The 16,520-nt window shown below is 52.3% G+C and overlaps 1 protein-coding gene across 1 annotated transcript in view; it reads left to right on the top strand.

Annotated features, from left to right (window-relative positions):
* LOC104540205 (NCK-interacting protein with SH3 domain-like) overlaps nt 1-12,665 on the top strand; it is a 25,552-nt gene extending 12,887 nt beyond the window's left edge. The window contains 8 exon segments of the mRNA XM_010183946.1: nt 14-100; nt 1,710-1,848; nt 6,869-6,949; nt 8,270-8,398; nt 10,284-10,367; nt 11,449-11,457; nt 11,750-11,922; nt 12,462-12,665. Coding sequence (XP_010182248.1) covers nt 14-100; nt 1,710-1,848; nt 6,869-6,949; nt 8,270-8,398; nt 10,284-10,367; nt 11,449-11,457; nt 11,750-11,922; nt 12,462-12,665 — 906 coding nt within the window.
* Nucleotides 12,666-16,520: the final 3,855 nt, after the last annotated feature.

Genomic DNA, 16,520 nt, shown 5'->3' with positions numbered 1-16,520 from the left:
TTCCTGCTTCCAGACAGACGCAGACCCAGAAGTTTGCAAGAAAATGTGCAAGAAGAACGAGTTTGAATCTGTCCTGTCCCTTGTGGCGTATTATCAGATGGTAAGGTGGCAGAATGCGTCAAATCTCTCTTTTTGAGGTTTCCCTGAAGATGCAGAAGAGCGGGGTGGCTATGATGAACATATGTAAGAGGTTCCCCCTGGGTAGGGCAGTTCTGTGAACCAGGTGGAGTTGCAGCACATCCCTTTTGCGTGCTGGCCAGTGTCGGTGCTGTGCATGCAGGTTGTGTGGCAGAGCAGAGGATGCTGCAGACCTGGAAGCGGCAGCTGGCACTGTGAAGGGTAAAGCTTGCTGCTTTCATTAGCTCCATTGAGGGGCTGACTTGGCAGCACTAGTATCGAGAGGAAGGATTTCCAAGGATGCCTTGGGAAAGCTGACAGGCTGTGACTGCTCCTCTTTTATTGGAGGCGCTCCTGTGCATTAGTAAATAGCTTTGCTTAGGAAAGTAGGTTGTGAGGAGAAACCTTGGGAGTGAGGAAGGAAATCAGTATTCAGAGGAAGAAATGGGAGTTTTGCCTTCAATGCCTGTGCGGTGCTGCTTTGCCCCTCTCCTTCCTGGAACGTGCTGTTGTAGGACTCTGTGGGGGTTGGAAACTTGTCCCCATCTTGTCCCTAAGTCCCCAGCTACAGCACGTCAAGCCTGGTGGCATTTAGCTTTCATCTGGCAGCTCTGTGTCCGAGCCCAGAGCTTGGCATCAGGGGCCTGCAGCCTGTGTGAGGGCAGTGGGAAGGCAGACTGGGCACGATGGTGCTGCGGGCCCTGAGCAGGATTTCGAGGAAGCCTGACCAGGTGGAGAGCAGTTGCGTCCCCTGTCCTGGCTGCTGTCTGACCCCTGGAGCTGCTGGCTGGGGCTGTGGTATGAAGGTTACCCCACAACCACAGCTCCCGCACAGGAGCTGCAGATTGAGCGTTGTCTTTGCTGGAATCCCTGCATGTGCCAAAACTTGCAGGTTATGCCCTCTGCTCCCAGCACAAACACGACAGTTTCACAGTGGAGGAGCTGCTCCTGTCCTGTCCATTAACCATCACACGCTGAAGATGGTTTGCAAATATTGTTTTGTCAGGAAACTTCCTTCAGAACAACAGTAGCAAAACCTCAGTGTGCTCAGGGAATCCTGGCTACCCAGCAGATTAAATCTGCTTGCCAGGGATGGGAGTAGGTAGTTGATTTGTATCGCATTTAGTGAGTGAAGGGCATTTCAGATCTGAACTCTGGCTGCTATGTGCTCTCTGACCACACAGTTTGCAAATATTGTTTTGTCAGGAAACTTCCTTCAGAACAACAGTAGCAAAACCTCAGTGTGCTCAGGGAATCCTGGCTACCCAGCAGATTAAATCTGCTTGCCAGGGATGGGAGTAGGTAGTTGATTTGTATCGCATTTAGTGAGTGAAGGGCATTTCAGATCTGAGCTCTGGCTGCTATGTGCTCTCTGACCACACGTGCCAACCACCTGTAGCCAGCCCAGTTGTGAATGTTACCATAAAATGACTCCTGTGCTGCTGTTAAAAGCTGGTAGAGCTTCTGGGTTCACTGTCACCTTAGGAGGGCCTGTGGCTTCCCAACAGCAGGAACTTCCAGCCAATTATGTCTCTATCTTAGAGTGAGCCCTCATCTGCGACATCATTTCACCTAATGAATTGTTTCTGCAGGAGCACAGGGTGCCATTACGGCTGCTGCTGTTGAAGTGCTTTGGAGCCATGTGCAACTTGGATGCTGCAGTCATCTCAACACTTGTAAACTCTGTGCTGCCGATGGAGCTGGCCCGGGACATGCAGACTCACACCCAAGGTGAGCCAGAGCTGCTGCTCTGCTGCTTCTTACAGGCAGCTTTTCTCATCACTCTGCCGTGGATCTTTGTGGTGTTTCTTGCTGGTGAATGAGATGTGTGCTGGTTAAAGGAAGGGATCTTCTGTCCACCACTGTACCAAGGGAGATGGCAGTGATGTTACCAAATCTGTCCTGGTCCTCTGCAGGATGGTGCCACAGCCCTGCTTTCCCCAGCTCTTTGCTTTCATACCCAGGCTTTGCCCTCATGTTCCTTCTACTTGACGCTCTTGCTCCCTTTGTTAGGGTGACCTGTCCCTGCTTTAACAGGAACGTCCTTCCTGCGCTTTGGGCTCCGTGTGCTCAAAAGCTCAGTGGTGATGGCATGATCAGATTTTGCTAGCGTTGTCCCTCATTGCTCCTGCATAGCCCAGTGTCCTTTATCTCCCAGCAGCCAGGAGCAGATGCTGAGGAGGAGCCTAAGAACAAGGTGAACGTGTAGTGATACTCTGCAGGAGTTACCTTCCAGCTCCACATGCATGTCTGGCCCTGGGCAGTCACAGCTTTGCTCCCCATTTTCCAGTCAGCCTGTAGGCCACCAGTACTGGCAGTGGCATAGGCTGCTTTTTTCCTTAAAGGGATATTGAAAATCCATTGTTTTGTGCTAATCATGACTCACAATTAAAGTAGCTGTTGAGTGACCATGTGGATGGCATCAGAAGAGCCCCAGTGTTTGGAACCTTGCTGCCCTGTTTGCAGTCTGTAGCTTGTTGGTTTGCTGCAAACATCGTGGAGCTGTGGAGAAGTATCATTTGGTGATGAGACTGTGTGGGGATTGACAGGTCTGTGCAGAACAGGGACCATCACATCCATTTTGTGTAAGCCAAGTAAATGTCCAAGATCACCACCTCGAACCTGTGTAATAGATGTCCCTGTCCCCAGCATCCCACTGCAGACTGTGCCAACCTGACTGTGTGGTGGACAGGATGAACGGGGCTGCTCTGGTGTTTGGGAAGGAACGTGAGGGGTGAAAACCAAGCCTGTTGCAGAGCTTTGCCCTCATCTTTGCTTAGGTGCTTTGAAGTGTGGGCATTTTGAAGGTGAGGAGTGCCTGTTTCAGCTCAGGGCAGGACACAGCACTGGTGGTGTGGACTGAGATCATTACGCCTGCATTGGCTACGCTTGCTTTCTGTGCTGACGCTGCTCATCAGTTCTGCACAGTGAATTTACCACGCTGTTGGTGGTTTACCTGGTTATGCACAAGAAGCTGTTTCTCTAGGCGGAGGTTTTTCTGCCCAAGGAGCAAATAATACTTGGTCATGGGACTATGTGTTTCATTGACAATGTTACTCCCAGTTTTGTGCTGCCAAAACTAAACTGTCATGCATCCATCATGAATTCATAAAGGTTGTCTCCAAGTGAGCATCTTCTGCACCGTGCCCAAACAGGCCTCAGTCTCCTGCACTGTCCCTGAGCAGCCCCCGTGCAGGCAGGGCGGGCTAGTTGCCCTTGGTACTCCCTGCCTGGTCACAGTGTTGCTGTCCAGGGCTCCGTCATCCCATGTAGCACAGCTGTCTTGGCCTCTTCATCCGATGGAGCATCGAGCTCCGACCTAGGGGATTGCTGATCTCCATGTAGCATGTCTGGTCAAAGCAGGCCTACATCCCAGCAAGTGTGAGCTCTGCTTTGGGGACCTAAAAAGCATTGCAGTGGAGGTGGGTGAAAGATGGCACTGCTGTGTCCTCCGAAGTGCCAACCTGCGGCTCTGCTGCATCTGTTCTTTCCCTGGCTTCATCTCAAGGTGAGGGGTTTTTTCCTCCTTGTATAGGCAGTACAGTGGAAGCGTGAGAAGCTGCTCTTCCTTTGCTCACATCCTGCTTTTGGTTACAGGAGCCTCCCAATTCGGTGTCCTGATCCTGTGCTGCCTTCCTTGTGCTAAGCTTATGGCAGGCAGTTGTGCAAATGTCATCTGTGCAGCCTCTGGTCGTTTTAGCCTTCACAGCAGGGCTGCAGGGAAGTAGCCATCCTTGACCCACACGCGTCTGTCCTTCAGAGGTGTTTTAGGGCATTAGTGGTTCCCTCCTGCCATCCTGGTGCTTACTGCTCCATGTCCTGCCAGCAAATGGCAAGCGGTACCTTGAGTGAAAACATGACCTTGAATCCTGGAATGACTTGAGCTCATTTTGGTACTAAAAATGGGGGAATAGCAGCTGATCTGTGACATGCTGTGGAATAGCTAATCCCTTCTGCGGATGGCAAGGGCCAGAGGAACCAGTGCCAGCACTAAGCAACTGGGGAGCATTGAACCGGCTGCAGCAGCTCTGTGGGATCCCCCCTGGCTTGTCACTGAAGAGCAGCCGAGGCAGCAGCTCTGTGTGTGGATGCTGGGTGCCTTTGATGAGAAGGCGCTTTACGCTGGGGCTGGTGCAGGCGTGCTGGCTGCTGGCCAGTCCTTCTGCCAGATGCTTGGGTCTTACTGCTGCTGGACAGCCACTTCCCTGTGCCGCGGCTGGCCTGCGCATCTATCAGCGTTAGAAGAGCTTATAATAAGCCACAGCGAGGCAGAATTAGCCAGAACAATTCCAAAGAAGACAGACAGGGGATAATCCGGTCTGTAATCGTGACTTTCTCCTGTGTTGGGCTCAATGTATGTCGGGCTCTTTTCACTTCAGTTGGACACAGCTGTGTCCGTTCCCAGTGCCCGGATTTTGCACCACTGTGTTTAGAGGTTGGAGGCAAGGTCTTTGAAGGCCTCTGAGAAATAACTCTCATACATAACTCTCTCAAATAACTGCAGCTTTCTTACCAGTGCCTCAGCAGGCTTTGGAAGTGCAGGCTGGTGAGCAAACAGCCGTACCTTTCCTGCCCTGCATGGCCACTGAGGTAATGCTTATCAGCATGTCGGCTTCAGGAGAGCTGTATTAATGCAGTTTACTTTCTTGCAGCCACTGGTGCTGCTCTGGAAGGAAAACAAAACAAAGCTGTGCTTTGACTGGCAGTTACTCTGTCAGCATGGTGAGTCTTGGATGAGCCTTGCTGCAGCTGGGACACTCCAAAGACTTGTAGAGTCTGCTGATTGAGTGTACCGGGTGAATCTGGATTCACCCCCAGTTCAGCTTTCTGACTGGTTTCAACATCCTTAGGCAAATACAAGATCTGCCACCTAGCAGTGGAGTCTGCTCTCGGGCGAGATGAATGGACATCAGTTCATGGCAGATGGGCCAAGGACATGTAAAACTACCCTCCCCCTCCCATCTCTAATTAATCTCTTCCTCCATATTTGCTACAACCACATGTTTATCACTGGTTTCTGGTTCTCAGATCATTATTTCATTGTTTGTGATGTGATGAGGGAACATGTGTCCATGAAAGCCTTACTAGGAACACGGGGGCAGGGGGTCCTGGTGTCTGCAGTATCCTGCTCTGATACCCAGCTCCCAAAGCCGTGGAGGAAAGAATGAAAAAATCAGTTTGTCAGATTCTTTTTCTGCTACAGTGAGCTTTGGCATCACTGACACCTTGTAGCCAAGAGCTTCTTGTATAAGCATGAATTACATTTAAGTCACTGAATAGCCTCCCTCTCTGTTTACCAAGAGTAAACAGCAGTTTCCAGCTCTCCTTTGCTGCCGCACGGTCTAGAGTGCTCTCCTACAAACTCTGAATCTTGTTAATGCTGTAGTATCTCTGGTTAAGCCCCACATGATCTATTTTTACTCAAAGGATTTGCTATTTGAAAACTCGGGCATCTTGTGGAGCTCTGACAGGGTCTGCATGTTCTCTGTTTATAGCAGCTCTGCTCCCAGAGCTGACTTCCCAGGGGGTCGAGGCTGGGAAGCATGATTTTGGAGCATTTTCTCCCATGCTAACAGTAAACCCAAGAGCTGTCAAGTGTCGCAAGTCCTTTGGCCAAGTCCAGGAGTATGTGGTGACGGTGAAGACGTCAGCCCCTGCGGTCAGAACCACGCTGCAGAGTGCAGGTGCTTACAGGTGGATCAGCTTGTGCACAGGGAAGTGAAATGTCTCAAAGGGTTTGGAGGGGGTTGCTGGAAGCAGCATGTGTTGTGCAGGGCAGCAGCACTGCTGGGAGAAGCACCGTGCATTGACAGGACTTATTTCTCCTCTAATGAAAGGTAGTTTGGGCCAGTTTTTTATAAATACACCCTCAGTTTCCTTGTAACAAGAGCCCCTAGGCTCTTTCTGGCAGATGTAGCTAAACTTTATTTAGCCAGTACGTTTGGTAACCCACTTTATAAAAATAATACTCCTTTTCCTATTGTCTTCAGACTCGCTGAACTGGACAGAGGCTGCATTTGATGATGACACAGATCCTATTCCATTAGGGCTTTTTAATTCTGCAAAAATGTATCGAGCTGTATCTGTTAATAAAAATTCAGGAAAGGCACCAGCTGTGGTTCTGTGGAGCATTCGCCTGCAGCTGCTGCCAGCAGGAACGGTGTTGGGCTAGCAGGGACGTGTTGGTGGAGAAGACACGGGCAGTGGGCAGATGCACGGCCCAAGCCACGAGCAGGGATTGGATCTCCCCAGAGACCTTTTATTCCTGCAGGCAGAGCTGAGGTGGTGAAAGTAGAGCAGTGCAGGGATGGCAACGAGCAGCAGAGCTGTCGGGGGGTGGTGGTGGTGGGAACAGGCAGGATTTCAAGGGGGCCAGATGGATGCTTTTTCTGGGTTCAGTAATTGCATAACCATGGGATGTGTCCTGGGACTGTGCAGGGGAGGTTTTTAACAATTCAGATCAAGTTTGCCCAGATCCTCTTAAGTGGAGGGGAAAAAAATTGAGAACTCTTGTTGTGATTATTTTTAAATTGCTTTGGAAACGCATGGCACAGAAGATGTGTGTTGTGCTTAAGCAGGGGGAAAAACACCCTTATAGCTCAGTAAATACAGGAACGAGGAGCAGTATAATGGAATGAGGAGCAGTATAATCAGTGTTAAACGTCTGTATTAAATGTGCGACTTTCCAGCTGCAGCTGGGGAACGGTTTCACATCCTCAGAAGAACTAATGGCAGGAACTTTGTCTTGCAGATCATCAGAAGATGTGCTACTCTGCACTGGTGCTGGCAATGATGTTCTCCATGGGGGAGCCCCTGCCATATCATCACTATGGTAAGAGCTGCTTATGCTCATGGCTTGGCAGGACAGCAGAGCTGGTGCTGGGGCATCAGAGGCGTCCTGGCACACACAGGGAAGGGACCTTTCCTGGTGGCCAAGGTGGGGACAGCTGGGGGAAAGCCCAGCGTGAGCAGGGCAAGAGTAGAGTCTGCTCTTTATCAGTAGAGCCTGGCTGCTGAAGCACTGGGCTGAGATGCCAGGTTTTCAGAGGGAGCAGCACAGACCTGTGTTAGAGCAGTGGAGGACTGATGCCGTGCTGCAAAAGAGGTGGATTTGCCCATCACTGTGACTAAGCAGCATTTTGTTTTATCTCTGCCCTGCGTGAGAGCACAGACCTCTTGCGTGCCTCAGAGGCGTTCTGTCTGCTGATGGGGCTGAGAGCCCAAATCACTCCATGAACGCCCACTGAAGCTGTCAGCTGCAAAATGTGGCCTCTTCCTGCTCTCCCTCGTAACGGGATGCTGCAGCCCTCTGTATTTCAAGCTCTTAGGGAAAGCAGAGATGATTAAGGCTATTGTGGTCAATAAGGAAGTGCAAACGTTGTGTATCTGCCTGTTTTAACCTCTGTCCTTTCATTCCAACCTTCAGCCAGAAAGCCCTGCCTGCTTCCTCCCCAGGACATGTTGTGTTCCCTGTATGTGGGAATCTCCGGGCTCAGCGTTCCTAGAAATGCAGTAGAGATTTTAATATAAATTTGTATTATTTTTCTGTCCTCAGCCGCTTCACCTTAATGCCCTGGTAAACACGTACGAGGTTTAAGCTGGTGCAGTAGAGACTGTGGAATGAGCCTCCACACCTCCTGCTTTTCTCTCCTCGTGTAACCCTGGCAAATATTTCCTGCAGGTGGACTTATTTGCATGAGCTCCTGAGCTTTCCTAACGGCTAAATTGAAAAATGGGTTATTAGTAATGATCCAGATGATTACTTTTTTTTTTCTTAATAGATGGATTAAACCAGCGGTCAAGAATACAAATCTTTTCCTACCTGAAGCTTTCACTGGCGGCAGTGCTGCTGCAGCAACAGTTAGAGCAGGATTTGGTGTTTTATTTACTCCAAAACAATTGCCAGTGCGGGATCAACTTTCAGCATTCCCCTGTGCTGTGGGCGGTTCTCTGAGCCCCTTGTCTCTGGCACAGAGATACCTCAGTGGTCTGTCGAGTCCCCTTGCAGGGCTGTTAAATCCCCGGAGGCTGACACTGGCGCTCCACTAATGGCTTTTAAGCATCAAAGTACACCAGTAAGTGGCTCGCATGGGCTCTTGTTGCTTGGCTTGTTTTCCCTGTGCTGTAAATGCCCCTCTTTCTCCTTGCGCAGAACATCTCAACTCTCAGTTTGTGCAGTTCCTGCTGGATGTGATTGAGGACGGGCTGCCCTCAGACACCACCGACCAGCTGCCCGACTTATTCGTCAACGTCCTTTTGGCCTTCAATCTCCACATTCCAGGTCAGTTTGGTGCTGGATTTCAGTGGTCTGGAGCAGTGAGGATGTGAAGAATGGGGAGGGAGAATCTCCCTGGGTCTTCGTGGTGCTGATAATCTCTGCAGCTCCCCTAGCTTCTGGCAGTACACTGTGTTTAAATATTGTGCAAAACCCTAGAGGAAAAAGGGGTCTGAGAGCCCGTGTCCAGCCACCTGACCTCCAGGCCACAGTAGCTCTGCAAAGCCCAGCAGATTTCTCTCTGTTCTTCCACGCTGCCTGGATCAAAGCAGTTGTTGGGCTGCATTTCAGAACGTGAGTGGGGTTAAGTTGTAGGCACAGCTGATTTGGGAGAGAAAATGCTTCAGTGGACATTTTTCAGTACCAGCCCAGAAAGAAGTCCTCTGCCTTCTGTACGTCTTGACAAACCTTCTGCATACCCAGCTGCATCTCTTGAAGCTCATTCAATGCCCACGCGTTGGGGCCACTCAACATTGGCTTGAGCTGCGCTCTTTCCTGAGTGCCCTTGTGCTTTGCCCTCCCTCCCCTGCGGAGCCCCATGAGAACAGGCACATCTGGTCCCTAAAGAAGGGCATTTGCCCTCTCGCTGCCTGTGAGCTTTGAAGCCTGTTGGAAAATTGGAGAGTAGTTCTAGGTCCTGCTAAGAAAGCCCACTTCTTGACCCAAAATCTCCTGTTGCTCCAATCGTCTTTAGTTAATTACTTCCTCTTGTTCTGCTCCACGGCTTTATCCTTGGCTTCGTGGAGAGAAGGGAGGATAAAGCAGCAAGGACAAGTCCAGTAATTTACCTGTTACTTTCAGTTGAGCTTCATTAAAATTTATGTGAAAGTTTCTAATTTCATGTGAAAGTTGATTGCACAGAGACTGATTAAATATGGTCTCTGCTGCTTTCATTCATTACCCCTCCTCACAGTTGCCCGTGTAGTTCCTGGCTGCAGTAATGAGGCAGTAATACATGACAGGCAGTGTGTTTCGGGGGGATTAGTGCCCACCTGGGGTGTAGCCAAGAGCAGTGACTTGTTCTCTCATGCTAAGGACGTGTTAAATGATGTTCAGGTTGCTTATTAGTGGATCGGATTTTTATTCCTCTGTCTGCAAGATTCATCTATCGTACAGTTCAGTGGTGCAGCCTTAGTTAAAAAGTCTCCTAAAAACATCTTATGTTAATGCTTTTCAATGTGAAGGATCCTAAAGCACTTTGCAGCCTGTGCAATACTGTAGTGTTACCAACCCTGTGCCATAGAAGTAGCCACGCTGGGCTGTTTGGATGCTTCTGAGCGTGCACACTCACGTACATGTAAAGTCTGCTAGGGTGAGCATATTTTAATTACAAGAAATCACCCCCAAAGCAGCTAGGGGACATTTCCTATGATTTCCTGCAAGAAGTCTTCAGCATCTCCCCTTGCACAGCCCCGTGCTGAGTGCTGGGAAGAAGAACATTTCCCTGCTGGCCTGCTCTGACCTGGCCATCCTTTCTTATGAGAAGGCAGTTAAATTCCAGCAGGACACTGCTGATAGGAAGCATGAAGATACCTGAAAGTGGAGCCCTTGGCTTCAGAGGTTTGTGAGCAGAGGTGTCAGAACATAAAGGCTTTGCAAGGTATTTCACAGTATTTGGCTGGCTGCACTGGAGCCTACGCGTGAATCAGATGCACGTAGAAAGTCCCAAGTGTTTCATGCGTTGTTTCCAGATTTATTTCACCTTCCCTTTCACTTTTATTTCGCCTGCTCTTCCCCTGCCCAGCTGCTCTGTGGGGCTGAAAGTTTTCATAGCCCTGATAAAATGTGGTTCCCCAGAGCACTGATACAAAACAGGAGCCCTCTGCTATTTTTTTTTAACACTGTGGTCTTCAGGAAGCAAAGGGCTGTGCTGAACAGGTTTCTTCCTTAGTTCCAGAGCACAGCGTGATCATGACTACAATAAGCAAGCACTCGAATGTCAAGACGTTCACGGAAAAGCTGCTGCTGCTTGAGTGTTTGTGGCACTGGTGAGCCTGGGGCTCCTTAGGGGCTGGGATGCGCTGAGGATGCAGGGAGCTGAGGGGCTGTCAGTGCTGCTCCCTGGTGACTTTGGGAGGGTGACAGCCCGCACTGCTGAGGATGAGGGAGGGTCAGATCAGCCCCATCTTGCGGCATGGCTGGCTGCAGCGTAGGTGCTGCCTCTTGTCTGGGAGGAAAGCTGGTCCTGGGCCACCTCTGTCCTTGGACAGACAGGGCTCTGTCAGCACTGGCACACAAACCTCAGCCTGTGCTGGCCATCATCTGCCCCGGGGACAGATCCAGAAGGAGATCTTGCCTCTGCAATGCTGCTTAGAGTGGAGCTTCCCATGTCGGGATTGCTGGCAGAGGGTTAGCTTTGTGTCTGCTCCAGGCACAGAGTGAAACCCGCTGTACGTGTAGAGTTTTTGCAAAGCAGATTGCTAGAAAGCTGGAGATCTCAGTTTTTTTTGGTATTTCTGCCTATGCTGCATGCCACTATTGTGCTTTCTAATACGTTCTGGAGCACAGGGGCTTTGCCTGAGATTCATTTTGTTGATTTGCTGGTAAATAACTCATCCTGTGATGCTTGCTGCTCATCTTACTCTGGCTTTAGTTCTCTTTGGGGTTGCAAATCACTGTCTCCACGCTATATCAGCTTGAGGGCAGCCGGCATCTCGGTGCTCCTCTGTCTGACCTCCTCCCAAAGCCTTTGTTTAGCCCTTTCCCTGCCAGATTCCCTGCAGGGATCACCTTACTGCGAGAAGCTGCAGGAAGAAAGAGGGGGGCCACAACCTAATGAAGATGCTTCGCTTGTGTCCGCCTTCCTGACAACCGCTGGGGGTGGCTGCAGTGTCCCCGAGCTCTTCCTGGGGTCTGCAGGGACTGGTTTTAGAAGAGAACAGGCTATGGTGCCTCATTCCAACTTTGAGGTGTTTCTTTTCCTGCTTCAGGGTGGTGCTAGCCTGGTCTCTGTGGTGAAAGCTCATTTCTGGTGCAGGCTCTGGTGGGCTTTTCAGAGGGGTCATTGGACCAGACTTAATAAACCAGGGAGAAAATGAGTGGTAGCTGTTGAGCAGAAAGAGGAGGCACTGGGAGGCGATGCGCTAATGAGCTCTCACCTGGGCTGGTAGGTGAAACACAAACAATGATTAATGCTAACGCTAATGAGTTTGGTCTCAGTGTGGTACCCTGCAGAGCTGCCATCGTGATTACGCAGCTTTGTGCAAAGCACTGAGGTCCGCCAGCACAAAAACCAGCCATGGGCAGGGAGCAGCCTCCTCTTCAAAGCCTGTGGGGTCTAACAGAGGGGTGCGTAATGAAGACGGAGGGCGTGGGCAATGGGGAGCATGTGGCTCAGCACAGTCTCTGCGTCCTCAGATGATCCAGTTTGTATCTTCAAGCATCAGCCTCAGCCGCCACACTCGGTGCTGAAGTTTCTGCAGGACATCTTTGCCAGCAAGGATACAGCCAGCATCTTCTACCATACCGACATGATGGTCCTGATAGACATCCTGGTGCGGCAGATCGCTGACCTCTCCCCAGGAGACAAGGTGCTCACAGTAACCTGCAGGCACTGGGGAAGGGAGCACAGGCCCAAAGCAATGGTGTATCTCCTGGTCTTTCGTGAGTCCTGCTGGGGCAGGCATGGCAGTTCTGGGTGCTCAAATCATCCTGGGTGGCTGGGGAGGGAGGGGTGGATTTATCCTGCCCGGCACACAGCGGTAGAGAGGCACGTTTGAAGAAAGATCTGCCAGGCTTCTGGTGGTCTGCACCCTGCTGTCCAGAGACCTTTGGGAACAGGGACCCTCTGAGTGGTAGAAGTAGGAGGGATCTCTCTCTCTTTTGGTATCACAAGAGACAGGGGATATGCAGACCTTTGAGAGTGGGTGAAGAGCAGCACTTGGTTGCAGAGTTTTCCACGGCTACTCATGAGCCTTAAGGAAAAGCCAGTGCCTCTGGAGTTGCTCGGGCTGGTGACACAGCAGCAGCTGTTCCTGTGCTCATGCTGTAATGGAGGCTGGCATGCTTGTTTATCTCACTTTACATCTTCCATTGTGCTCTGTGTTGTGTCTCCCCTCCCACTTGGCAGCTGAGGATGGAGTATCTGTCTCTGATGCACGCCATCATCCGCTCCACGCCCTATCTGCAGCACCAGCACCGCCTCTCCGACCTGCAGGGCATCCTGCAGCGCATCCTGGGGGAGGAGGAGGAGAGCCAGCAGTGCCAGATGGACAAACTCATCATCCTGGAGATTTATAAGGAGTTCCCAGAAATCTCTCCCGGCACCAGCTAACCGCCCCTCAGCTTGGACTGGAGTTTGAACCACTTGGATCAACGGCGTCTCTTGTTGGACACTTTCTCCCCATTCCCTTCCAGTACAGCTCATACCTTATATCCCTCCGTGCGAGGCCTAAGGTTGGGACAGCATTCACCAGCCCTTTAGAAACGCCAGCGGCAGAAAGGGTATGGGGTGTCCCCGGGGCCTGGTGCTTGGGGGAGGTCGGAGCAGGGTGGGTGGTGGTGCGTGGTTTGCCTGCAGGACTCGGGCAGGAGGTATTTTGGCAGCTGGTGTTAGCGGGAAGGGCAGAGAGCTTGTGAGGGACCCAGCAGCCGGGGTGGGGTTGTTTAGCAACGCTGGTGTCCCGAGGTCCCGAAGAGAAAGGCCTTTGCCTTAGAGCATCACTTCTTTTCCATGTGCATCTCTCTCCCTGCAGTGACCAAGTGGAGTCTGCTGGTGCTTGGAAGAAGCTTTTGTAACATCTGTTTTGTTTTCTGCTGCTAGTGCCAATGTGCTGCAGCCCTGCCAAGGGGAGGCAGCTCGCTCACTGTCTAACGCCTCGTCTGGTGAGCTTTCCACTCCCTCCTGGCCCTCAGCTTTGCCTCTGGGTAGCCGCCCACCTTGGGCCATAGAGGTCTTACCCCAGCAGCTGCTTTTTTCAATCTGCTTTCTATAGTGACGTTTAGATCTGAGTTTCTTGCGCACCGTGGCAGCCTAAAAGTAATGACCACGCAGGTGACGCTGCCTTTAGGAAGCCCGGCCCGGACACAGCGCAAAGACGTGTCCTGCTGAGTGAAAGCTGCCACTTGCCTGGGCCCCGAGCAGAGGGGCTGTGCGTGGGCGGGCGCGCTCTGTTCGTGAACCGTGTGGATTTCTTGCCTTGAGCTTTGTAGCAGCTCTGCCTCCCGCCCTCCCTCTCCACGTGGCAGCGCTCGGAGGCAGCGTGAGCCTGATGTCCAGTAGCTGTTTGTGACTATGCACGAGTGGGGAACCCTTATTTATATTTCCTCTAGGTTTCTAGCAAACGGGATTAACCTGTTTCCCTGTTACAGATAGTCACACTAACGTGGGTCTCTTAGACATTCATGTGTGCAGTCTGGTCGCTCCCTGTTCCCAACTCTTCCTTTGCAGTATCCAGTGTAGGAGCTATTGGAACTGGAAATACTGGGCACTGTATTTTTTTGTAGCTTGAGGTGATGACACGAGCTCTGCTCTGCAGACCTGGGCTCTGGGCACTGGGGCAGTGACGCTCAGGAATGGAGAGGGTTTGCCTGGCAGCCGGCGGGGGTGAGGACCCCCTGAAGTCAGCCTGGGAACACCCAAAGCTTAATAACCACCCTCGTAGAGAAACCTATTTTTCCCCTGTAAAAATGTATGAATGTCAAAAGGGATCCTGTATTTTCTTAAACACTAAGTGTAACATGCAGAGGAATAAAAATGTCTTAAACTGGATTTCTGCGAACGCAGCCTTGCCTTGTCCCATCCTGGTGTGGGGACCGAAGGGGTAGGGATGGTTTGGGTGCTGACCCTCGAATGTGGTCAACACAGCGGTTGCCCCACGCTCAGCTGCTTGCGTTGCGTTTTCCTACCCCCTTGCTAGCAGACAGGGAGCGGTGGAGGACAGCAGCCCCTGCTGGGGGCACAGCCATCACCCCCACGGCCCTGCCCAGCATCGCCGCTGCAGATGATGGGTTTTGGCAGTGCCAAATTCAGCAGTTCGCTTCCCGCAAGCCACGCGCAGCCTCAGCTGCTCCCAGCAGAGCTGCTGAGGCAGCAAGCCCGTGCAGCAAGGGTTTAACGGTCTGGACTGAGCGCTGATGAGTTGCGCTTCAGCCCTGTGTGCGGCTTTGGGGGTGCCTTGGATGGCAGGGGGGTGTGGTGGGAGGGCTTGGTAAAGCACCGAGGTGGCAGGGGAGAAGTCGGTCTCTGGTCCTCGCAGCAAGGGGGGGAGCCAGCTGGGCAGTGGGCTACAGCCCTGGCCGAGAGCAGGGGTGTCAGTGCCAGGCACAGGCTCTGCCCCCTCCAGACATGGGGCTGCGTCAAGCACGGCTGTTGCAGAAGTGGGGCCAGGGCTGTGTCCCGGCTCCTGCCTCTTTGCGCAGCGTCTCCCAGCTACGCGGTGGGACACCACCACAAGCCACCGTGCTGTCGCTGCGGCCAGCGCTGGAGCAGCTGGGGGGCAGCCTCCCATGGGGAGACCTGCACCCACTGCCCAGGAGAGGCCTCCACACACTGCAGGGAAGCAGACCACAATGTAAACTCCTCACCCCCAGGCTTGCTCAGCGGTTCCTGCTCTGCAGGCGGGTGACAGGGCAGATAACGCACTTGCCTCACCATTAGCCGTAATAGGCTGCTATTAGAGCAGTATCTCCTTGTGTGATTTTATTGTGGTGCAGCAGTGAGGGGTGTGGGGGGGAGCGATGCGTCTGCCTGTGACCTGTGCTTCTGCTTTATTGTCTGGAATGATTCAATTACAACTGTTTTGTGGCAGTAATACCCCGATGATTTTTCTCCTCCTCTCCTGAGCTGTCAGCTGGGTAATTAGAACAAATAAACTTGAAAGCCATCATAATTTTCTTCAAAGCATCACCTCTTTCCTGATCGGGATTCTTGATGACAAATCCCCTGTCTGAGGAGGTGCGGTGTGTTTGAGGAAGGGGCTCGCGCGAAGCCGACAGGTTCCCGTCACACTGCAGGGCTGGGGCTGCTCTGCCGGGCAGTGTCAGCCTGGGGGGGAGAACATAAATTCCTCCGGGCACCACACGTGCATGGCTGGCATGGCCACGGCTCCCTCAGTGCTGATGCTGGAGGCAAAGAGGGAGGTGTTTTGTGGTGGCTGAGGAGGTAATCGGAGCAGCTTACGGACGTTCAGGAATCCCACGGAGTTTATAAACCAACACACCAGCTTATCAGGAGGCTTAGAAATCCACACCCATCAGGTGCAGCCCCTCAGCACTGTGTAAGCGCCATGGGAACTTCTCTCTGGCACCTGCTGGGCTGAGCTGGACACCACTTCAGGGCCTGCTTGGTATTTCCTATGGTGGCCCTCAAATGTGCTCAGCCCTGGCACCCACTGGGGCAAGGACAAGCTCTGCCTGCAATTCCTACCGTGCTGCTGCCCAGGTAATGGCCCGGCCTTGGCTTCTGCATGGGTGACAGTGGTGGAAGGGTGGCGCTGGCCATGAGGATGGCGTAAGGCAGTTTGGGGACCCACCAGGCACGGTGCAGCCTGCTCTGTGTCTGCTTGTTTCCACTCAGAGGAGTGGGAGCTTGCTTGCAGTCACACTCCAAATCAGGGGGCAGCGTGCACTCTGCCCACCCCCTGGTTTACACTAATGATAGTTGATAGAGGACCATCTGTCACCATCCGTGGAACCGAAGCTGGGTGGGAGCTGATGGTGGTCGTGGTTGGTGGGGGAGCACAGGAACGTGAGGCATCGGGCAGAGACAAAGCGCTGGAGTCACCAGGATTCAGCACCGGCAGCAGCTTGCGGGATGCCATGGCCCTGTCCGCAGCCCGTTCAGAGGGCAGCACCGCAGCGGTGTCTGCTGGACCCCCTCAGCGTGCCCAGACCCGTTGTGCCCAAGGGTCAACACATCTCTGGCCGTCTCCTCGCCGTGCGGATGGCCTGCGCTATCCAAAGCAGGCTCTTGGCTAGCACGTGCCCCAGCCACCGTGCTTCGGTCACCCCTCTTCTCCAACAGGACGTGGGTGAGGGTGTTTCCCCTGCCGCAGCACGCTGAACACTGATGAGGATGTAAACCCCTCTTATTCCTAAACCTATTAAAAGCTTCAGTGGATTAGGCTGTGTTATTAGTTGATTGAGATCAAACCAACAACCAAGTTACAAGGCTGATGCGCTAATGAAC

This window comes from Mesitornis unicolor, unplaced genomic scaffold, assembly GCF_000695765.1.
Source record: "Mesitornis unicolor isolate BGI_N332 unplaced genomic scaffold, ASM69576v1 scaffold43334, whole genome shotgun sequence".
NCBI classification, from domain to species: domain Eukaryota; kingdom Metazoa; phylum Chordata; class Aves; order Mesitornithiformes; family Mesitornithidae; genus Mesitornis; species Mesitornis unicolor.
The sequence above is the reverse complement of the archived record's forward strand: the minus strand, read 5'-3'. Positions and strand labels throughout refer to the sequence as shown.